This window comes from Excalfactoria chinensis, chromosome 20 (genome assembly GCF_039878825.1).
Source record: "Excalfactoria chinensis isolate bCotChi1 chromosome 20, bCotChi1.hap2, whole genome shotgun sequence".
Taxonomy (NCBI): Eukaryota; Metazoa; Chordata; class Aves; order Galliformes; family Phasianidae; genus Excalfactoria; species Excalfactoria chinensis.
The window spans coordinates 996321-1019464 of NC_092844.1; the positions used below are offsets into that span (position 1 = coordinate 996321).

Below are 23144 nucleotides of genomic sequence, written 5' to 3' on the forward strand. Positions count from 1 at the left end.
TCACTATCTGCCCATGTAAAAAGTTGCTTTCCCTCCTGTGTATAAGCTCAACCAGAGGGAACCCCAAGCTTTGAATAAGAAAGATATTTCTCTGTGCTCCAAGACAGGGCTGCCATGCCAGCCACTGCAGCAGTCTAGTTTGTGTCACCATCCTCTGGTGTCTCAGCATTTCCCTCTGGCATTGGACCCATAATCATTTCTTTGGTGCCAGCAGGCACACGCACCGTAGGTGCCTTTAATCCTCATTGCTGGCAGCGTTGCAGGCACAGCAGCAGCTCACACTGCTGCTGGCAGCCCCTGTTGGTGCTCCTGGTTCCTGAGGAGAGAAGGTAATATCGGCTCGAGTGTTTTGACACAAGCTGTCATCTCTGCTCCAACTGCAGAGAAAGTGTAGCCTCTGGCCCAAGCACCAGAACAGGCTTTGAAAACAGAGGAAGGCTGCAGAGATGGGAGGCTGTGAGCCAGCTGTACAGGATTGCTGCCTGGAAAACAGCTCCGGGTCCTGTGCTGCTGCAAGCCACCTGCCGTGCTCACAAACACCTCTCTGCTGTGCTTGGTGAAGAAGACAACATAGCAAAGCTGTGATGGTTTCCCTTTGGGTTGCCAGTTTCTGTGCTGGCCTGGAGGGTTGGGGAAAGGGACGTGCTGGGGTTGCTGGCATTGCTGTTTCCTAGGAGAGCTGCAGGTGGCAGCTGTGCTGGTGGCTGGGTGGCCTGCAGACCTGCTCTCTCCCTGTCCTGCCTGGTAGCCATCTGGACCTGGAGCACCTCTTGGGGCTGGAGCTGAGCTTAATCCTATTGCACGGTGGAAGCACATCAATATGGTGTGAGGAAGCAAGCAAGTGGTTGGTCTGAATGCTGCAGACTGTGTGCAAGGAGTGTGAACGTTCCCTAGGGTTCCTGGACAAGAACTTCAACACTAAATTGGGTGGCTGTGGACTGTTGCATTGGCACAGAGTTGCTTGAAGGCTGTGGCGTGTGCTTGCTGCAGGGTATGGATGGTGGTGTTGGTAGGGCAGCGGTGGTGCAGATGGGCATCGCTTGGTTGGGCACACACAGTGCTCAGAGAGATAACATGCAAAAATGTTTCGGTCACCCATGAACTCATCTTAGTGAGAAGCAGAAAGCTGAGTTGAAGGCAAATCTTCTTGCAGTCCCCTGATCATCCTCCTCCTTGTTTGATACTCCTTCATTATCAGGTCTCACACTTCTCAGCCTGTGTGATGTCTCCCTTAATGTATCTATTCATTAGCACTAAACAGTAACTGTCTGCTTGCAGATTCCTCTGTAATTAGAGGTTCTGAATTCTTCAGCTTACACTGCCTGGCAGCTTTGGTGTAGATCATTAGCAGTTGGTAAAAGAAGCTGCACACACAAAGGCAGAGCCAGGACAGGAGAATGGAGGGTGTTGTACTGGGAGGAGAGTGCATGGGGAAAGTGGGACATTGAGCCTGGGAGTTGTTGGCTGCAGCATGGAGCTGCATCAGAGATGGGTGAGGGTCCCCTCACCAGAAGGCAGTGGGTATGGCATGGCTCCCCAGGGCAGTGGGCACAGCCCCACACTGGGAGCACTGGGATACAGCTCTCAGCCATAGGGTTTGGGTTTGGGTAGTGCTGTGCACAGCCTGGATTTGGGCTTGGGGGTCCAACGTGGGTCCCTTCCAGCTCGGGCCCATCCAGTCTGTTCTTGGGCACCTCCAGGGATGCCAGTCTGAGCCTCTGAAAGGCAGTTCATCGCTGTCACATCTCTCCAGTGATTAATTACTGCCATCATTTAAAATACGTACCTAATTTCTGGTCTGGATTTCACTAATATTCATTCTAAACTACTTTCCTTTCTGGTTGCTCAATGTTTGTTCTACACATCCAAGGACTGTGCAGCCTCATTCAGCTGTGTGAGGATCTCTTACATCCTTGATGGTCTCTGTGACAATGTCTTGGTCCCTTCACATTCAGCTTCCATAGTGCAGTATGCCTCTCTGCAAGACCTACATTTGAGTTTCCAAACCTCAGCATAACCCAATGGCTCATCCTCTGCTTCCCTGCCATATGGTACTGCTCCCCTACAGCTCTGTATGGAGGCACGTCCAGGACTTTCCATCCACCCCTATCTTACAAGACCTTGATGCCTAAAAGAAAACAAACACGCCATGCAGATTTAGGGTGCCACAAAAAAACCCCTTTTCTCAGCCATTCCAGAACCAGAAATCTATGCCAAGAGGGGTGGATGAGATGGGAGCTGAGAGGCGTGCCAGCATCCCAGGAGGGAAGGAGCAGGAGAGAAGCCAGGGGTCAAGGAGCTGAGCATGGCCCAATGCTTGGGATAATGGCACTTGACTAATTGAGAACCATGCCATGTGTCAGCCCTCTCACTTGTGACAACACACTGCTCCTGCTTGCTAATTCGTGGCATTCTTTTGGGGAGGGTTGGGGAGGGGGTTAATCTTGGTGCTGGGAGGATTTTCAGTCTCTGTTCATGCTGTGGATGAGCTGAATGCCTGGGAAACATGGGGAAGGAAAGGGCTCCTTGGTCAGGGAAGTTTGAAATAGCAAATGGGAAGAGCAGCTCTCGGTATCAGACTGTGGCTGCTGCTCACTGGGAAGGGAGGAGGAAGATCTGCTCTGCAGGTTACACCAATTCAGGACCTCCCAGTGTCTGGGGAAACAAGAACATCCAGATTTTTGGGAACCTGTTCCTTATATGAGTGATTCTTGTGTCACACGGAGCGGAGGAAGCTTTTCATTATGTCCAACCTGAAGCTCCTAGGCTATCATTTGTGGACTTTGTCCTATGTTACACTGAGATGTTCAGGCCCAGAGATGTTATAGATTACCCTGCCTGTCTGTTAACCTCACGTTCAGCCCAGTGTGTGAATGAAACATCTTTGAGAAAGGCATCCAGTCTTTAGACACCGAGATGCTGTTTTGTTGCCATTGGGACCAAATGTTGGAGACAGCTGGGTAAGACCCAAGGGCAAACCATGAATAGGAGACAACTGAAAGGAGCCAATAAAGGCTGATAGATACAGGACAGGAGAGAGGAGGACACAGGAGAGCCCATGTTCCAGAGTGGAGACCAGAAAAGCCTTGTGTGTTTAGTCTTGGTAAGGAGGGTGTAATTGCTGTGTGTATGTGTGTAGTAGGATGGAGGGACACCAAATAGAGAAAAGTGCTATTAAAGCAAGATAGATGGTACAGAATGGTCAGTGATGGGCTTTGGGTAGAGACACTACAGCAGAAGCCTGTATGCCTGTGTGATAGCAGGAATGGATCTGCTGAGCTACTGTAGGGTTACTTCTAAGGTCCTCCTCTTCTTTGGAAGACTTGATGTCCCAGCCTATTGCCTTGGGCTGGCTTAGGGCATGGCAGCAGCTGGCCTGAGCACCTGGGAGAGCCCCAGCCATGCCCAAATCTCCTCTGCTCTGCCCATTGGAGACTGCCTGGAGCCAGGGCTCCCAGATGGCAGGAGGTTTGCCAGCTGCTGGCTCTTCAGGACTCCTCTTTTTGCTTCTGTGCTGGGCAGTTGGGGGGGATGCTGGCAAGGCAGGGTATAATCTGCATGGCTCAAGCTTTCCTAGCAGATGCTCTTCTCCCACTACCAGCTCTGTGGGCTCTTCCACCTGCTGACTTCCAGATTTCCCTGTTGCATAAATTACTTTGTGAAGTTGAGGACTGTTTCTCCCACACCTGCCCGGGGCTTCAGAAACCTGTTCCAAAGCATCTGGAGCTGACTCTGTGTGGAAGACAAAAAAACCACCCATGATGGATGCGGGGTGGAAAGTCCCCTTTGGTGAATCAACTCCTCCCTCCCTCCCTGCAATGCGCTGCTGGCCCTGCTGTGTGTGAGCCAACAGAATGGCTCAGGTGCTCACCTTTTGCTTCTGTGTTCAGGAGGGGTGATTTATCTTTACTGCTGCACTTGGCAAACTATCTGCAGCGCTAATCGCCTTGCTTGCGCACGAGGCACCAAGTGCCAGCATTTGGGCAGGTGGAGCTGCCAGAAGCAGGTACATGAAGCCACAGAGAGCCAGGAGAAACCCAGGGAGAGGTGCTAGGAAGAAAAAAATTCAGGGTCACAGTGTTGGAACAGAGATAAAATAATCCTGATAGCTGCAGAATTTCCCAGCTCACAGCGGAAGGCAGCCTGGCAGAGCCTCAAATTAGCCAGACCCAGTGGGTGGGAGGGGATGCACTGCAGCAGCCATCCTTCTTCCAAGCTTTTATCAGGAAAAAAAGATTCCTCTGCTCCATTTTTTATCTTTGCAGTTTCCAAAACGGGGATGTTTCTAAGAACATTTCAGGTTGCAATTAAGCACTTTCTATGAAAATAGCGCATATCTGGGGAACAGGTTGGAGAGGTGGCTTCTGCCAGCTTTGTTGCTTCTTGCCAGCTTCTTGTGCTACTGCTGCTGCTGCCTTGATCTGGAGCAGATGAGGTTTCCATGTGGAGGTGGGGATGGACCTGGTGCTGACTGACCCCGAGCCTGCTCCCATATCTGTGTCTGGATGAGGTTCTCCAAAGTGCCAGTGGAGCATCTCCTCTCCGTGCTGAGAACAAAGTCCAGCCCTTCTCCGTGCGCAGGCTGGCAGCGTGCAAATGAAGGCTGCAAACTCAGTTAAACAAAGAACATAAAGACAGCCACAAGCCTTCTTCTGCCTGAGCCAAGTGACTGGGCTTGTGGCATTAGGAGCTGCTTTAAAGGCTGTAATCTACACCAAACCTTTGTTGATTTAGAAGAGGCCTGAGCCAGGAGCCAGTTTTGGATTGACTGTGTTTTTAAGATTTTCCAGCATGTGGGGTGTCATGGTTTTGTGGTTACAGACTTGAAAGGCTGGAGATGAGGATTGCTGTGAAATTTTCCAGGCACTCCTCATACAAACAACGTGGGTATCAGCCTGGTAGCACTACCTGGAATCATGGAATCACAGAATCCTTAAGGTTGGAAGGACCACTAAGATCATCAAGGCCATCAACCCATGGCCACCATGCCCACTAAGCCATGTCACTTGCCAGCTGAACCACATCCCTTCTCTCAAGTGAATTGGATGCCAACTGTTTTCATGTTGGTCTTCTCAGGCACTTGAATTTCTTCATAGGCTCTCAAAGGGGATCGTCCTTTAGGCATCATCTCTGCCTGCAGGGAGGCAGGCACATGTATCTCAGCTGCCCACAGCCCTGCACAAAGGCGCTGTGCCTTTTTATCATTTCCAACTTCTCTTTCATGCACTACAGAGCCTGGATCCCAGCCTAGATGTCACCAGGCCCTGTGACTTCAGGCTCAGGGAAGCCCGTGCTCCATGACTGATCACAGCACGTCCTCCTTGCTGCACAGCATCACCCTTCGGTCTCACCAGAGAGAGCAGCTTTCTCCCCATCTCTCTGTTTTCTGCCCTGTCCCTTGGCCTCCGGACTAGCTGGTGCCTTGCAGCATCATGCTGCATTTCCCTACCACTCCGTCTTCAGCTGGAGGTCACGCAGTTAATCCTGACCCTGGATCACAGCCGCTCCTGCGAGCGGGTAATTGAAAATGCCAGAATTCCCTACTGACCCTCTTATAATAAAAGCAGTTCCCCATCCAGTAACCTGACACTTCAGGGACTGAGATCTGTCAGAAGGGCTCCAAGGAGATGCTGGAAAACTCCCAGCTGTTCACCTCTTTTTTTCCCCAGGGTAATTTCAAAGTGTTGCTGGGGAGAGGCTGTGGGTCGGGTTGGCTTTGCTCTCTCTCTGTCGTGTTTTCCAGAGCAAATGTTGACTCTGTCTGACATGACATGGGTTAGTGGTATTAAAGTGATCAGAGATAGTGGTTTTGCTGCCTGTAACCTGACTCTTCCAGCTAATCCAAAGGAGGAATGGAGGCCCTTTGATTATAGGGATCTCAATAGCCCTGACCCACGGACAGGCGAGGAGTGAAAGGCTGAGCTTGAAGTGCTGGCAGGTGAAGGAGACAAGGGGCAAGGTGTGAAATGGGGGGCAGATTGCAATAGGCAGCATTTCACATGGATGGACAGATCATGAACAAGAAGCTGTGCAAAGAGCCTGATGTCTCCCAGCATTCCAAAGCCTGGAGCTACATGGTCTTACCCAACTCCCCATCAAACAGGGAGTGCTGCAGAAGGTGCTGCCTGAGGCATCCAGGGCTTTGCTTCCCTGCTTGGCACAGATGTAGTGTCTAGCCCAGTTCTATTGCCTTTACAGCAGCAACATCTCAGTCTGCACAGGGACCAGCACTGTCACAGGGCAACAGCTTGTGCTACTCAGTGCCTGCAAGGAAGATGCTTGGCTGTTCCCCCATAGCGAGACCTGATGATGCACTCTTTATTCTTGCTCTCTCTGTGATGTAAAGGTAGAGGTGGGATAGAGGAGGAGTTCACGTTTGGGTATTTAAAAAGCAGGAGTGGGAGAGTCTGGGAGAAAGATAACTTCAGCTCTGGCTGAATAGGAGGAGCAAGGTGCCCAACAGCTGTCCTTGGGACTCCTAACCAGCCTGACAAAACTTAGTGCTTTGGAGATAGGTGTGTGGGGAAGCATAAGAGCTTGCTAAGAATGCTTGTAAACTACATCTCCCAGGAGTAAAACCAAGGAGGAAAACAGACCCATTTATTTCTCATTGTCCCATTATGATTCTTCACTGTGTGACGCCCTCCTGCTGCTTTTTGTCAGTTTTATCATAATGAATTGCCCTAAGGTTGACACAACAGTTTCAGCAATTACACTAATTTTGATGCATCTGGGGTCTCTCACCCTGCTCCCAGCAGGACAGAAGGGTTTGTAGGGGATGCCAAGACAGACTGGGTCCTGAAGTGCTTGGTTTAAAGTCAAGATGGTCTTTTTTTAAGGCACCCAGAGCTCCAAAGGTCATAGTCTCGTGTCAGCATTAGAGGTGAGATTGTGCTCCTTTCATTGGGGTTGCCATTGAGAAAGGCAAGAGAATAAACAATCCTATTGCAGAGCACATGGCAGAGAGCAGACCTCAGTCTTGTGGCTGTGCTCTCCTTTCCCTCAGCATAATATAAAGAACAAGAAGAAAATGGAGGCGCACAACACAAAGGGAGCACTAGTCCTGCAAAATAGCCTTGTAGGAACTGGGCTGTTGGAGAAGCGTTGACTTGGTCACACTGTGAGGAATATCAGACCTAAGGGAGGAGATGCTGCTGACTGTTAGTGGCTGGGAGATCTGTTTTGAGATCTAGATTAGCAAAAGATGGGGAAGGTTTCAGAGGAAGGTTATCAGATTGATACGTGGGCTGATAAATGTGTGAAACACGCAAGAAACTCGGTCTGCTTAGGTTACAGAAGATGAAAAGAAGATGTTTTCTTGTTTTTTTTCTACTTAATTTCATCTGGATACAACTCACTTTCTTGACTCCTTAGTTTTGCTAGGAAAAGCAGAAAGCATCCAGCGGTTGGAAGCTGAAGTCCATAAATTTCAACCTGAAAGTTAAAATGTGCATTTTATAACGTGGCAAGTAACCACAAAGGGAAGCCTCCCAAGAGGCTTGATGGGCTTGTTGTAATTTGCAGACTTCAAAGCAAACTGGATGTCTGTCTGCAATATACACACACACAGTCAACCACAGATGTTGCAGCTACGCTGAATCACATTAGGGTTGGAAAAGACCTTTAAGTCCAACTGTCAGCCCACCCTCACCATGTCACCAACCACAACCCTCAGTGCCTCCATGTTCCTTGAACACCCCCACCACCTCCTTGAGCAGCTGGACCATCTAGTCCAGCTCCTCCCCAGTGATTATTATGGTTAGATGAGGTTGCTTAGAGTTTGATCCAGCTCCACCATATGTCTCATGGTTACAGACAAGGTGTTCATCCTGCTTTGCCCAGGGAATGCTAGCCCAGCACCTGGGGTAGGTGCACTGCATGCCCAAGAATTGTCTGTTTCTCTAACTAATAAGACTTTAATAAGCTCATCAGTAAAGTCCAAGATGAGAGGTCCATCAGCAAGCAAACCCAGTATAGTCCCTTGAGCTTCAACTGTACACAAGTAAGGTACCTAAGGTGATTATCTTGGCCAGAAACACTGCCTTGGGAGGTACCAAAGCACTTCACATTGGTAGGTTTAGTCTGTGGTGAAACAGAAGCAACAAGGAGGCCTTTCCTTGCCCATTCCCCTTTTGCTAATGAGTAAATGAGTACTCATGCAGGATGTCTTTTAGACTGACCTTGACATTGGCAAGACTCTTCATATGCGTGTGGCATCGTCTTCTGCCCTGAGAAGTAATGGGTGCCCCATCCTGGATGTGCCCAAGGCCAGGCTGGATGGAGCCTTGGGCAGCCTGATCTGGTGAGGGGCAACCAGACCACGGCAGGGGTTGGAAATGGATCGTATCTAAGGGCTCTTTCAACCTGAGCCGTGCTGTGATTCTCTGCTGTTGGAGCTCCTCTCTTGTTTGTACAAAAGGTAAATACTCAGTAAGCTGAGCATCACTGTGTCTGTGCTGCTTCTCTTGCCAGAGCAAGTGATGACTTTACATTTCCTCCCCAGCAGGTGCTTGACTTACCATGGGAAATGGTCAGTCAGGGCTGTGCTCATTCTGTGGCAGAACGGACCCCTAGGGTGACAACCATGGAAGCATCCCTTGCTTTCCTCTTGTGCTTCTGCACAGCATCACAACATGAGAGATTTTGCTGCCTCTCCTCCCCATGCGCTGCAGGTTTTGTTACAGCAGGACTCAGGTCATCTTGCCTTTTTTATATCAGAGGATTTTCATTAAGCGTGTTTTACACTCCAGCAGTACTTTTGGCATGGTTTATTTCTCCAGCCACGGGGCTCCTCTAAGAGGAATCCAAAGAATCTGAGGCCGGACCAGATAACGAGGATGTAGAAAAGTGTCTTTGAAGGACTTGAATCATTCATGTTACCTTGAAATAGTGTGAGGCTCGAGCATTTCAGTCAAGAAAAAGCATCCCTTATCCACATCAACAGTAATTCAAACCCCTTCCATGAGCAAGGGAGAACCAGTGGCAAAAGGAGTATCCTTGGTGCTGGGCGCTGACCTGGAAATGGTCACCAAAGCTGTCTTTCTTTTGTCACAAGGCAACAAAGAGGAATCACTGCTCATGGAACAAGGTGACCGGTCCCACAGTGCCAGGTTAAATGCTGCCATCGAGTCTTTGGCATTCGCAGCCCAGCCGTGCTCCGGATAAGTCCTGGAAACAGCTTTGCACAAAGCAAGATGAAAGAACAAAGACTTCATTATTTATTTTTTTTTGCTTCTCTTTTTCACAGTTTGTTACGTGTTTGCTTTGAAATAACTCAGCGACCAAACGGAAGCTTATAGCTGATTCAGAAACAAGAGTTCAAGGAAGTCAGCTTAGAGATTTTGCAGTGGCGTGGTTGAGGCTGGTCACAGAGGTGCTTGATGCTTGTGTTAGAGCTGCATCGCACCTTGTGATGAGGTTATCACTGGGTAGCACTATCCCAGATTGTGCTTTTTTGTGTGTGTCTCTTTCCTTTTTAGCTATTGGTCTGCATGCTTTAAATACTTCTGGAAAGGTACTCAGAGAGCCTGTGGGATCTCCATGCTTGGATGTATTTGGATGTCAGCTGGGCGTGGGCCTTAAGCGCAATGATGTGACTTTGAAAGTACTCAACACTGAGCAGCTGGTTGGACTGGAACCCTCCAGAGGTCAATTCTGACCTAAATCTTTCTGTGATTTCATTACTGAGCAGTTCCCTGATGTCTTCGATGACAAGAGCAGTTACTGAGAATCATAGAACGGATTGAGTTAGAAGGGACCCTTAAAGGCCGTCAGGTCCAACCTCCCTGCATTGAACAGAGACACCCACAGCTCCATCAAGTGCTCAGAGCCCCATCCTGGAGCAGTGTTTAGGACTGTGTTGCCCAGAGTAATGGTAGATGCCCCATCCCTGGAGACACCCAAGGTCAGGCTGGATGGGACTCTGATCACTGATGGAGGGTATCCCTGTTCATAGCAGGAGCAAGAGCTAACAGGATCCAGAAATGTTACCTATGTCTTCTCTTAGCACCAGCATGAGAAACTGATCCTGTGTGTCAATACGGGCCCTGAATGTGGAGGACTGGGACATTAAGGAGTGAGCAGAGTTGCTGAGCATTACCCAGTAGGGTGGTAGATCCACATGGTGGCCCCTGCCTCACCTGCAGTCAGCACAGCTCAGACTGCAGTGTTCCTACCTGGACATAGGCAACACCAGGGCAGTGCAAAGGGTGGGCAGCTGCCTGGATTGTGTGAGAAGCTGCTGGAAGGTCCCATTGTGCTCAGTGGGACAAGAGGCGTCTGTGGGTGTGCTATTTCCAGGGCATTCTGACTCGGCAGAAGACTCACCATTGTCAGCATGTCAGGTCAGGTTTGTGTTGCATGCTCACGCTGCTGTACACACCTCCCTTGATTGGCATGTGCAACTTGCAGACCCAGCACACCAAGCAGGAGAGAAGCTGCTTGCTTCCTGCGTCTGCCTGTTCCTTATAAAGCCTCTCTATGCAAATGTCAAAGTACAAAACCCCCTACTTCCCCATGGCAAGCAAGGAGGATTATATATTGCTGGGCTGGTAGCACGTTTCCAAGAGAACAAGGCTGTGTTTGCTCCAACCCTGGGCTTACTTTGCCTGGGAATGAGTGATCTCTTTCCAGTTCTCTTGACAAAGATGCTGCCCTACGTGGTTTCTAATTATGTGAGCTGTGAAAACCTTAACTAATGTCTTCTAAAGGCAAAGACCAGGATCTCCGGACCCCTCAAGAGTCCTGCCACTGCTGGAAGCAAATTCAGTAGCTCCAAATAGCAGAAACTCACAGCTGCCTGCCTCCAGCCAGGGGATGTGATCATGTCCATGCAAGTAACTGACTGAGGCCTCTCTCTTTCTCTTCCAGCTCCTTCAGCTGTGTCCATAATGCACCAGGTTAGCCGCACTGTGGACAGCATTACCCTCTCGTGGTCTCAACCTGACCAGCCCAATGGAGTCATCCTGGATTATGAGCTGCAATATTATGAGAAGGTACTGCGGGGCCTTAGCAGGGATTGGCTGTAAGATTTGGGGAGGGGAGGTGATGCAAAGGGTGTGCACTGGCTACTGCATTTGGCTCATCAGCGTGGGTGGCACTGGCTGTCAGCACTGTGGTGCAGAGTGATGGTTGCAGCTCAGTGCATAGGCAAAGTAACTGTTGGTCTTTCAGGAGGAGCTTCTCCTTTCTTCACCTCTCCTGTTCATGTCAGGTAGACCCATTGCAAGGAGAGCCGGGCAGCCGGCAGCCAGGTTCAGGGTTTAATTTTTCCCTTTCCATTAGTGGGGAATGGAAACTGTAGGGATGTCACATAGCATGTTGTGCCAGGATGGATCTTGTTAGCTGGCTGTCCAGTCTTTGAGATTTTGCGTCACTGCATTTGCAGCAATGATGAGCTTGCACCTGTGTGCAGCAGCCTCAACCCCTTTCCCTGGGGTGTTATACCAGAGGAATGCTGTTCCAGATCCTCATGGAGGGAACATTTTGCACTACCAACTCAAGGTGAGGCTGATATGAAAGGATCCCATAGCTCTGACTCTTCTGTCCCCACTTTCACCTTCTCCCAGCGGAGGAGTGGTGTCCTATTGGTCTGCCAAGGGACATGAAGACTGCACCGATGTTGGTCCCGGGACATGCCAAGCTCTGCATGACTGTTGATCTTCATCCATGCTGCCCAATGGAGATGGGGATTGGAGAGCAGGAGTTTTCTCCTTCCAGGAATCTGCTCCTTTGCCTAAACGCTTATAAACTATATGTTAAAAAGAAAAAAGAAAAAAAAAAAGAAAACTAACTAATTAAAAAGCTTTATGATTAAATGGAACTGAAAATATTTTCCCAGCAGTTGCTGGAAGAAATGATTAATCCCCCCCCACTGCCTGCCTGTGACCTATTTTCTCATCACCAAGAGCCAGAGGGAGAACAGGGAGGCGGGAGGAGCTTCTTTGTAGACTGTTAAATAGGTCCTGACCTATATTGCATAAATCACAGCCTTTTATTTGACCCTTGGAGATGATCCCAGAATACATGGCAAGATGGATGAGAAGGTAACAAGACGCATCTGGAAAGCAAGAAGGGTCCTTTCCCCGGGGACACTCAGAATGATCTCAGACAGTTCATTCCACCAATCTTGTTTTCTCTTAGTCTCATTCTCTTTCTTTTTTCCCCTCAGTTTTCTGGGGGAGGCCTGGCTAAAGGGGAAGCTGCTCTTTGTGACTTGGCAACCAGCAACAAGGTGTTCATCTGCTTTCCCCTTGTTGCCTTCCCCTGTTGCCATATATTTGGACATGGTCTGTCCCTGATCTCAAGGACAAGAGGTCCAAGCCACGCTTGGGCAATGGTTTTTATGGCAAAAGGCTTTCAGGAGGCACTAGGACAGGCAGAGGGGACAACCCAAGCTGCCCAAGTGCTGTGACTGCAGTTCTCTCTTCCTGGGCTTTGAACCTCTTGGTACATTTTTTGGTATCTTTTTTACTTCCAATGGACACATTTAATCAAATACCCCACTGGGATTGCAAATGTAATGGTTGCATTGGATGATCTTAATGGTCTTTTCCAACCTTAATGACTCTTTGATTCTATGCTTTTGAGATACTCCCAGTTGCTCAGTGATGTTACCCAGAAGACTATGGAGCTGTGGGCTCCACACATCCATCCCCAGAGTAACCAGAATGACCCTCCCAGCACATCCAAGCATCCCTGCTGATGCATTTGATTCCATGGGGGCTGAAATTCACATTTGTGTTATTATTTGGCATCCAGCCTTGGACTAGCTTTGTACGTGTGACTCTGTTTGCTTCAGGAACCACAACAGATTGCTGCTGTGCAGATGCAGAGAGGAACTGTCTGCCAAATGAAGTTGGTTGACATTTTTCTTTGCTTTTTTTTTTTTTTTTTTTGCTTTTTTTTTTGGCTGATAAAACATGACTTTTTAGAAACCATTTCTGCAGATCCTTCAGGCGTTTCACAGACTGTGCATGTTTCAAGAAACTCTTTGTTGATCAGACTTCAGTTTCAGAATAGATTTGGCTCAGAGGGAGAAGAACCAGATGAGGACACTAAATGAAGTCTATCAGGAAGGAAGAAGTATGTTATTTTCCAACTCAAAGCAAAATCATCCAGAAAAGCCCTTCAAAAGTGAGGTGGGAGAAACAGCAAAGGAACACAGACTTTAAACCACCTGGACATGCTGGAGGAACTCAGAGGGGGTGAAAGGAGAGGGGTTTTTGAAGGGAACAAGCAAGCTGCTGAGAGGATGATGTCTGAGCAATATGCCAAAGGGAAAGAGTAGATTTATTAAGGGATTTACCGAGCCATTTTTAAATCTTAGCCCTCTTAGGCTTGAGGGAAAGTGCTACAGAGGTGTGAGGAGAGTGATTAAGCTGCAGTCACCCTCTACCTGCTTCCAGCCATGGGTTTGTGGGGACACGTAAATGCTCTTTCCTTGCATGAGGGGATTAGAGAGCATAGGTATGAGCATACCTTCCTCAGACATCCGTTTCCTAGCCTATAAACCATCTTGTAAGCATATCTGTGGCATTCAACTTAAAATCCTCCAGGATGACAGTGTGGGGATGAGGTACTCTCTAACAGTTGGACAGATGATTTTAAAACAGCTGTGGTGTTAATGCCATCCAAGGGCCTGGGAGGTTTCATCCAAGCCCTTGGGCAGTGAAAATGAAAACACTTCCTGACCTACTTCTCTCCTTGCCTTCCTAGGAAAGATTCAAGGGAGTTCTGAGGCCTTTTTACACAAGCAGGGCAATCAGTTGTGCTGTGAGCTCATCTTTTCTTCAATCTTTGTTGTCTTTGTATCTGTAATTGAGCTTCTTGAGCACACCAGAACCCCAAAGCCCTTCTCCACAAGGCTGCCCTCTATGAGTCCTTCTCCCACTCTGTACACATACCTGGGATTGCCCCAACCCAATTGCATCACCTTTGCACTCGGCCTTGTTGAACCTCATTAGATTCTTATGGGCCCACTTCTCGAGCCTGTCCAGATCCATTTGGATGGCATCCCTTCCTTATGTGGTATCGACTGCACCTCTCGGCTTGGTGCCATCATCAAACTGCTCTTGATCTCACTGCCTATGTCAGTGATAAAGGTGTTAAAGAGTACCACTGCCAGGACAGACCCCTATGGGACACCACTCATCACTGGCCTCCACCTGGATGTAGAACCACTGACTACAACCCTCTGGCTGCAGCCATCCAACCAATTCCTTATCCAATGGGTAGTCAGGTTGAAATACTCTAGAAGGATGAGAGCCTGTGAGTGTGATGCTTCTTGTAGCTGAAGCAAGAAGGCTTCATCTGTAGCTTCCCATTGATCTGATGGCCTGTAGTAGACCCCAACTACCAGATGTCTTTTTTTAGCCCAGACCTTAATTTTTGCCCACAAAATCAACCCATCTGTGGCTGTTTCTCATGTAGCTCTTCAAAATCTATCCATTTATTAACATAGAAGGCAATTTCCATTCAAAAAAGCCCTCGATTGCCGTGGTCCGGTTGTGTGAATGGTCCCACCAGTGTTTCCATGATAGCAATTAGGTCATAGTTTTCTAATTGCACCATAGTTTTCTAATTGTACCTCTCCTGACTGGTGATCCTGTGCTTGGTGGGCTTGCTGAGCCCCTTGAAGGCAGCAGTTCTCAGTGACTCACTTGCAAGCTTGCCAGGATTTTTAGCTGATCTGTTCCAACCAGTGACCCCGCCAAAGCAACCTCACCTGCCAGATGGGAGTTGCTACTGAAAAGGATAAATTGGGTGAATAACCGCACAAAAAGGGGCAGGATAGAAATTTGGAATTTCTATACTTCTGAGCATTGCAGTGCCTGATTCTGGTGCAATGTCCAGCGCCTTGGCTCTCTTTTCTGATGATGGATGTATATTTTCTTGGCAGAACCTGAGTGAGTTGAATTCAACAGCAGTGAAGAGCCCCACCAACACTGTGACAGTGCAAAACCTCAAAGCTGGCACCATCTACGTCTTCCAAGTGCGAGCACGTACCGTGGCTGGGTATGGCCGGTATAGTGGCAAGATGTACTTCCAGACCATGACTGAAGGTGAGTCTTGAACTATGTCTACATAAACACAAAACAGGGTATAGAGAGCCTTGAGCAAGATGGAGGTGCACTGGTTGTGGTGCTAGTCCCCTTCCTGCTAAACCCATCAAAACACGCATTGATAAGTCACATAAATTTATTCAATCTGGCAAGCACTGGTGAGAGATGTGGGTACTTGGTATTCCATGCACGGAATCGTATAGTCTAGGCCAACTTCTGCCAAGCTTTTCTGGCATGGGCACCTGCCTGTTCAGTTGGATTTAAAGGAAATGGAATTTATGATGTTCATCTGCAGAGCTGTTGATGACAAATGTGCTTTGGGTCTCTACTTTCTACGTTTGCACAGCTACATAAAACAAGCCAAGCTAGTTTTCTAGCCTTGAGGGCAAGTAGCAAGGCACAGCATGCATCCACAGGACTGAACATTCCTTCCCAAAATGGATAGTTCCATCCAGCCTTCCTGCTTGAGAACATCCTCTGTCAGAGCCAACATGAGACATGCTCTGGACGTAGCTAGCCCAGACAAAATCCAAGCCAAGAAGCACCATAGCCGTAGCCATGAGAATCTAGGCCATCCTCGATGAACGTATTGTCAATCCATGCAATAACCCATTCCCTCTTCCTTTCAGCCGAGTACCAGACCAGTGTCCAGGAGAAGCTGCCACTCATCATTGGCTCCTCTGCAGCAGGATTGGTGTTTCTCATTGCTGTTGTCGTCATCATTATTGTGTGCAACAGGTAGATCGGTCTGAGAGCATCACTTGAGGCCCTCTGTACTGGGGCTGTGCAAAGGGGTGGCAATTAGAGATGGAGGGTGGCTGGGGTAGAAGTTGGAGAGGATGGAGATGGGAATGTTAAAAAGTTCAGGAGTTGGGACTCAATGAGCAGTCACAGACATGGGCTGATGGTTGGACTATGTGATCTAATGGTCGTTCCAGCCTTAATGGTTCTATGATCCTTGTGAATCCTTCTAATTTGGGATAGTCCGTCATTCCATGGAATGGGGAAAGAGTGCGTTTCAGTTCATTTCTCAGTCTCAGCTGATCTGTGCACAGTGCTCAGGACTCTCTTTCTTTCCAGAAGACGGGGCTTTGAACGTGCCGACTCTGAGTACACTGACAAGCTGCAGCACTATACCAGTGGCCACAGTACGTACCGTGGTCCCCCGCCAGGCCTGGGGGTCCGCTCTCTCTTCGGTTTGTGTTCCTGTTCACTCATTCCTTGCGTTGTACGGGGAGGGCTCAGGGTCCTTAGTCAGGCAGATTTGTGCATGTGAAGACAAGAGGATGCTTGTGCTAGCCAGGGCTCCCAGAATTATGGCCTTCTTTACAAAGCTTCTGTCTAACAAGGCAAAGCTTTTCCAGGAAACTACTGGAGAGATCTGGACTGCATGTTTGGCTTATGTCTGCTCACCCTCCTCTTCTTCCCCCCATCCCTGTTCATTGGACTAGATGGCCTTCAGAGGTCCCTTCCAACTCTAAGGATTCTATGCTTCTGTGATTGCACTGTGCACTGCTGAAACATGCCTTTGGTCCCTCACACCCTTTCTAGACCCTGGCTGTAGCAGCCTCATGCATTCTGAACCAGCATATTGCATCCCTTAGAAACAAAGTTTGGCATTCATTGCCTGGATCACCCACATCTAGATCCACTACCTGCCCTCTGTGGTCTCTGCCATGCTTAGTAGAGTTTGTGCTCTCCAAACCTGCATGGTTTTGGATACCAACAGTGAAGCAGACACCCATGCATGCTCAGCAAGTGTCTGCAACATCAAACAGAAACCTTTCCAAGTGCCCCCAAAACCTCACCCTCTCTTGCTGTGCAGTCCTTACTTTGTCTTGTGGGCAGCAGAGAGATCCTTCCCCAACTTGCCTGCTTCCTATGGAGCACTGTCCTCCTGCAGGAGCTCACACGGTGCCTTTGCCATTGGCCATCCCACTGCTTCCAGAATCCTAGTATATATAATCTATCTTAGGGTTGTTGTTTTTTTTTCAAATATATGGTATGCTATGCATTGTATCTATGTGTATCGTAGGTATTTTTGGATCTGTGGAGTTCTGTATCTATATATGGAGATTTAGATCGAATATAAGGAAGAAGTTTGTTACAGTGAGGGTGGTGAGGCAGTGCCACAGGTTGCCCAGAGAGGTGGTGGTGCCCCATCCCTGGAGACACCCAGGGAGGGGCTCTGAGCACTGATGGAGCTGTGGGTGTCCCTGTTCATTGCAGGAGTGACAGACTAGATTTAGGGTCCCTTCCAACTCAAACGATTCTAAGTAATAGATACGGTACATAACATGCCCTCTCTTGCAGCCTGTCTCTTTGACATCCTCATGCACTGCAAGGCACTCCCTCACATCCAGCATTCCTGCTTCCATCCTCCCTACGCACCCTGCCTCACCCTCATTCTCCTCACCAGCCCTTGGCTGCATGCCCTCCAAAATACCTTTTTCCTTCCTAGCTAGAGATCTGTCACTAAACTTCTGCTTTGTTCCAATCTGGGTTGATAGGTACATGTTATATTCACAGCTTCGGGATGTCTGTACTTTATTCCTTTACAGACATTGGGCTTTATTCTGAAAACAGCCTGGAGAATATCAGTAATATTTTGGCACAGGGCTCACTGGTGTTTCTGCTCTTACCTTGGAAACGTTTTCCATAAGGCAGAGCACTGAGCGGTGACTCCATGCCAGAACAACATTGTGCTGGCTGCATTGCTATAACTTACCAGTAAAAATGACACTCTTCAAGAAAGATTATGTAAATGCAGCTCTCAGTTGTTTGTCAGTCCTTGCTGCATGTGTAAACATACATTCTCACTTTCTGCCGGGGTCTGGTGTGCAACATGACAGCTTCAGGTTGGGATGGCATTAATAGCTGTGCCTTCACAACTGTCGCAATAGGAGAGGTGCCACCAGATACAGACAGACTGATAACAGGCCTGGGGTGCCTTTTAGCCACATCACTCAAGACACCGATCCAAGGCATCGTCCCTACTCTGTTTCCCAGCTTTAGAAAGGCTACACTGCTGCTTAAAAAATGCCAAGGTGTGAGGAGCCTGGAAGTCCTTAGCATTGCAGCAGTTTGTCTCTATAGGACTGACCACCGTCCTACATCTGGATCTGGGAGTTGTGCCTCTATTTCTGTGGTCTCTGCTCTACAAATACTCCCAGTCTGGAGACTGGCCAGAGCCCAGGATTGGGGTCTAGAGCTGTCCTAGGCTATAGGCAGCAGTCAGGAATGCAGGGAGGAGACTGGGCACTCTGCCCTGATTGCACTGCCCCTGGAAGGGTCACAGAATCTCTAATAGAGGGGTCAGTCTTATGGCTGTATGGTAGTACCAGGCACCTTGGAGCCACCTCCATGTAGAAGAGAACCAGTGTGTGCCTCCATTTATGTCTGAAGCCAACCCTCACCACCTCATGGATTAGGCCCTGGACTACCTGAGCTCAGGTCTTCTTTGCTTTCCCATGCATCTGATGTGATGGGTCTACTAAGGGGGCCAGTGGGACCAAGCTGTGTGCTAACCCTCTGCATACACATGCATTACTGTGCACATAAACATACAGACACACAAAATTGTACTCACACATGTATGCATACATGGATAATACATGCAGTCCCATATAGGCACACGCAACCCCATGTGTACACAAAAATAGATTTCTCCTAATGTCAACTTTTGGTCACTCCAGTTGTGTCCGTCTGTCTGACTCTCCCTTTACTTTACACAGTGACTCCAGGGATGAAGATTTATATCGATCCATTTACCTACGAGGACCCCAATGAGGCTGTCAGGGAATTTGCAAAAGAAATTGATATCTCCTGTGTGAAAATCGAGCAGGTGATTGGGGCAGGTAGGTGAACTGAGAATGTTGGCTGGGTCCCACAGTCTTGGTGAGGATTTAGCCTTATATGTAATAATAAAATGAGTGTGAATAAGGTTTTATGCTTAACTAAAGCATTCCTGGACTGGAAGGAACATGGTGGGGTCTCTCAGAAGTTAGGTAGAGCTCTGGAAGGCCAACAAGGCCAACCTGTTTCTCTCTGTTCACAGGGGAGTTTGGTGAGGTGTGCAGTGGGCATCTCAAGCTTCCTGGCAAAAGAGAGATCTTCGTGGCCATCAAGACCCTGAAGTCTGGTTACACAGAGAAGCAGAGACGGGACTTCCTGAGCGAAGCCAGCATCATGGGACAGTTTGATCACCCCAACGTCATCCACCTGGAGGGAGTGGTGACCAAGAGTTCCCCAGTCATGATCATTACAGAGTTCATGGAGAATGGCTCGTTGGACTCCTTCTTGAGGGTATGAAATCCCAGGGTCAGAGGAGGACTGGAGGGGGAGATTCCTTCATTGTGCACTATAACTTTTCCTTCAGTGCCCACTGGGGAGGTCTGTGGTCTGAGGAGAAGTGGTGGCATGAGGGCTGTCATCTTGTGCGTATTCAAGATTGAACCAAGCCTTATTTTTTAGTACAATTACATAAATCAAAAGTCCAGGTTAAAAGAAAAAGGAAGTTCTCTCAATACTCTTGAAGTAATTTGTTACTCTTTCACTCTTCTATGTGGCATCTAGGTCGGGTCATCCTGTCCTGGTCATAATGGTATTGGGTGGAGTTGGGTTCCTTAAGTGGAGCCAGGAGTTGGACTCAGTAATCCTTGTGGTCTCTTCCATCCTGGGTTATTCTGTGATTGTGTGTGTGTGTTTGTACACTTGTACTGGAGGAGAGTTGTTCATTTCAGAGCAGCTTCTCCTTTGCAGACGTGGAGGTGAGTTCTGCCAGATCCTTTACACAGCAGAGCTTCACCTCCAGCTGCTATGTCTAAATATTTACAGGTCTGAGTCTGAAATGAATAATTCACTGTGTAGAATGGATGTTGAATTCACTTGCTTAATAGGAATAGATTACCCCTTCCGAACCTTTCTGTGCAAGGTGTGGCAGATCTGTCACCTTTGGATGTCAGCAGCCATTGGTAGTGGTGCCTGTAGGGCATGTGAGGGTGACTTCCAGCCCTTGTGAGCTCTCAGCTCTCCCCTGTCTCTCTTTGAGAGGGAACTCGTGGTGCTGGTGGCATAGCTGTGTCTTGACATGTGGTGTAAACAAAGACTACTGGCTGTTTGCCCGCTCACGGCAGGCTGTGGATTTGCACCTCTCACTTGGATTCTTTCCCTTTTTTTCCCTAAGCAAAATGATGGGCAGTTCACGGTGATCCAGCTGGTGGGCATGTTGCGTGGCATTGCAGCAGGCATGAAGTACCTGGCTGATATGAACTACGTGCACAGGGACCTGGCTGCCCGCAACATCCTGGTCAACAGCAACCTGGTCTGCAAAGTGTCCGACTTCGGCCTCTCCCGTTTCCTGGAGGATGACACCTCTGATCCCACTTACACCAGCGCACTGGTAAAGCTGCTTTTCCACAGCAGGAAGGCTGGGTGGGGAGGAAAGGAGTGAGGGAGAAGTCTCCTGTTGATGTTAAGAATGCTTTTCTCAAGGTGTCGACAATGGGAACGGCGTGCCAAGTGGGAAATACCAATCGAATGAAGGAAAGTCTTCTCTTGCAATCTTGTGCCCAGTTGTTATTCCAGCAGCTGTTGATAGACCTTATAGTCATACCTATGGAGAAGACTTTCTTGATCAGTAAAACTGCAGCCAGTGGTTCTCCTAGATACCATCTTTTGCAGAGGCAGACAGTATCACCCCACTGCAATGCCTATTTGATGTGTCCTTGGAAATAATTGTTGATGAAGCTGGGGCATGAGCTCTAGGAAATGATCTCTCCCGGATCTTTTGGAGCTGCCATTGACAAGATGTCTAGCACAGCTCTTCATGAACTGTAACAGTGGCTGAATACCTAAACCTGAAAGTTACAATTCTTTTTATTCTTCTTCTGAGATGGGTGACAACAAAAGGATGGGAGGGAGATTCAAAAGGAATTGGTTTGATTTTTTCCAATTTTACAGTCATTCATTGCCAGCACAATGGACATCTTGACATGCCAAGGATTGCAATAACTATAGATAGGTGGAAAGAGCTGAGATTGTTTTAATATGGTGAAAAGAAGGCTGAGTGGCCTCCTAAAAGTGACCTGTAGTACCTGAAGATCAGCTAGGAAGAAGTCAGAGCCAAACAATTTTTATTGGTATCATATGACGCAACAAGGAGCAATAGGCAAAATCATAGCTTGGGACATTCAGGTTGAATAATAGGAAAAGCTATTTTGCTTGGTACAACCCTGAACAGGTCATGAGACAGATGAGGAGGATCATCATCCCTGAAGGTTGCCAGGAGCTGGCTGGCCAAAGCCATCCCTATCCTGTTGATAAGGATAGATGAGAGGCCCCTTCCTTCTAGGATTTTATTGGTATATCAGACAAAAGTATTTTGGATGCATCTCTTTCAATTGCTCTTTCTTTATCTGCTGCTATCCTCTCTTAGTTGTTTGTTTTTCCCTGTAGGGTGGAAAGATCCCAATACGGTGGACAGCGCCGGAGGCAATTCAATACCGAAAATTCACATCAGCCAGTGATGTGTGGAGCTATGGAATAGTCATGTGGGAGGTGATGTCGTACGGCGAGCGGCCTTACTGGGATATGACCAATCAAGATGTGAGTTGTTAAGAAACCGGGAGCAGGAACACTGAAATCAAGAGCAGATGACAAGGCGAAGGCATGGTTATATCTAGACGTGGCCTGTGGCGTGTCCAGAACCTTCTCTGTCATGGGAGAGGTGTCCATGGTCAACATCATTCATGTTTCTTATTATATTGTCTCTGATGAACTGTCCTTCATGTTCTCAGATACCCTCAGGGTAACACATCAAGGTCTTGGGTAGACCCTTTGGTGTGCAGAAGGCTTGCCTACCTCTGTTCTGCAAGCCTGGGTATGAAAATCTTTATATAACAGCATCTTCCTGGCCTTCAGTTTGTTTCAGAACAAAGTAAATTAGGACCCTCTCTACTGCCATCTCTATCTCTACCATTCTGCCAGCTCTGCAGTCTTCAAATTTCCTACCTGGCCCTCTCAGTTCCCACCCCAGTGTCAGATTAGACATTTTTCAGGTCATTACAACTCCATCCACACCGTGTCAGGTTCAGAGAAGGGCAAGTTCCTCCTCACTGCCTGGTGGGGAATTTGTTGAAACTAGCCCCTAGTGGCTGAAGTATGGCTTCCTTGTCCCAGCATACCAGTAAAATCTTTACATCAATTCTGTGTGCCAGAGAGAATGATGTTAAGTGTTAAGCCCTTCTCAGAAAGGCCACTTGCCATTCACATTTGGGTTTCATTATCACTTTCAGTTTCAAGCATTTACTGCAGACAGTCACTGCCCTTCTCCTTGCCTTGGCATCCCGCTGTGCACTTGGCATTCTGCTGTCCCCCACCCGTTGTTCTCTCCCTTCTGTTCTGCACCTCTTTCCTTGCATCCTCCTCCCTCCGTCACACAGTTGGTGGGGTGTCAGAGCCCATGCCCATCTCCTCAGCGCAGCTTGCTGCATGCTGGCTGCTCTCCTGCCTCCCCAGCCTCTTCTCCCCCTTCTTGTGCCGCAGGACATCATGCCCCAGAAGCTGTCACCACTTAATTGCAGCTGATGCTCCCTGTGAATTAGCACATGGCAGATACTCGCTGCAGTTTAGCCTCCTGACCCTTGGGTGTGAGAGTCTGGGTAAGAAGGGGAAGGGAAAAGGGATGGAGAGTGTAGGCTGTGCCCCCTCGCGGGATGTATCTGCTGGCTGCAAAGTGGGACGCTCCTTAGGAAATCATTCAGTCAATGCCAGAGCCAAGTGCTTGATGGCTGCGTGGATTCTTCCAAGTCCTTCCCCAGGAGGGCGTCTTAGGTAGCTCACCAGAGGAGATTTGACTATCGTGGCCATAGTCAAGGCGTAAGAACAGACAGAGATGTTGAGATCCTTCTACCAGAGTGACAGGGAGCTAAGATTTCCTCTTGAAGATCCCTTCTGCATGTGCTGTTTCCATTGTATGTGGCAGGACTGTAAATGTTCCCAGGTCCCATGGTGCAGCAGGGAGATTCCAAAGAGGCATCAGGCAAAGCCTTCTTCTCACCATGACAGTCACCCTTAGGAGCC

General features: G+C 48.5%; 1 protein-coding gene across 4 annotated transcripts in view; it reads left to right on the plus strand.

The window, feature by feature from the left end:
* EPHB2 (EPH receptor B2) overlaps window positions 1-23144 on the plus strand; it is an 89280-nt gene that overhangs the window by 61016 nt on the left and 5120 nt on the right. The window contains exons 6-13 of one of the 4 annotated variants that reach the window (XM_072353973.1): window positions 10870-10994; window positions 14900-15062; window positions 15692-15800; window positions 16143-16258; window positions 18797-18919; window positions 19120-19367; window positions 20248-20463; window positions 21519-21668. In XM_072353973.1, the coding sequence (XP_072210074.1) occupies window positions 10870-10994; window positions 14900-15062; window positions 15692-15800; window positions 16143-16258; window positions 18797-18919; window positions 19120-19367; window positions 20248-20463; window positions 21519-21668 (1250 nt within the window). The remainder of the gene's footprint in view (window positions 1-10869; window positions 10995-14899; window positions 15063-15691; window positions 15801-16142; window positions 16259-18796; window positions 18920-19119; window positions 19368-20247; window positions 20464-21518; window positions 21669-23144) is intronic. The other 3 variants (XM_072353971.1, XM_072353970.1, XM_072353972.1) reach the window with 3 other exon arrangements.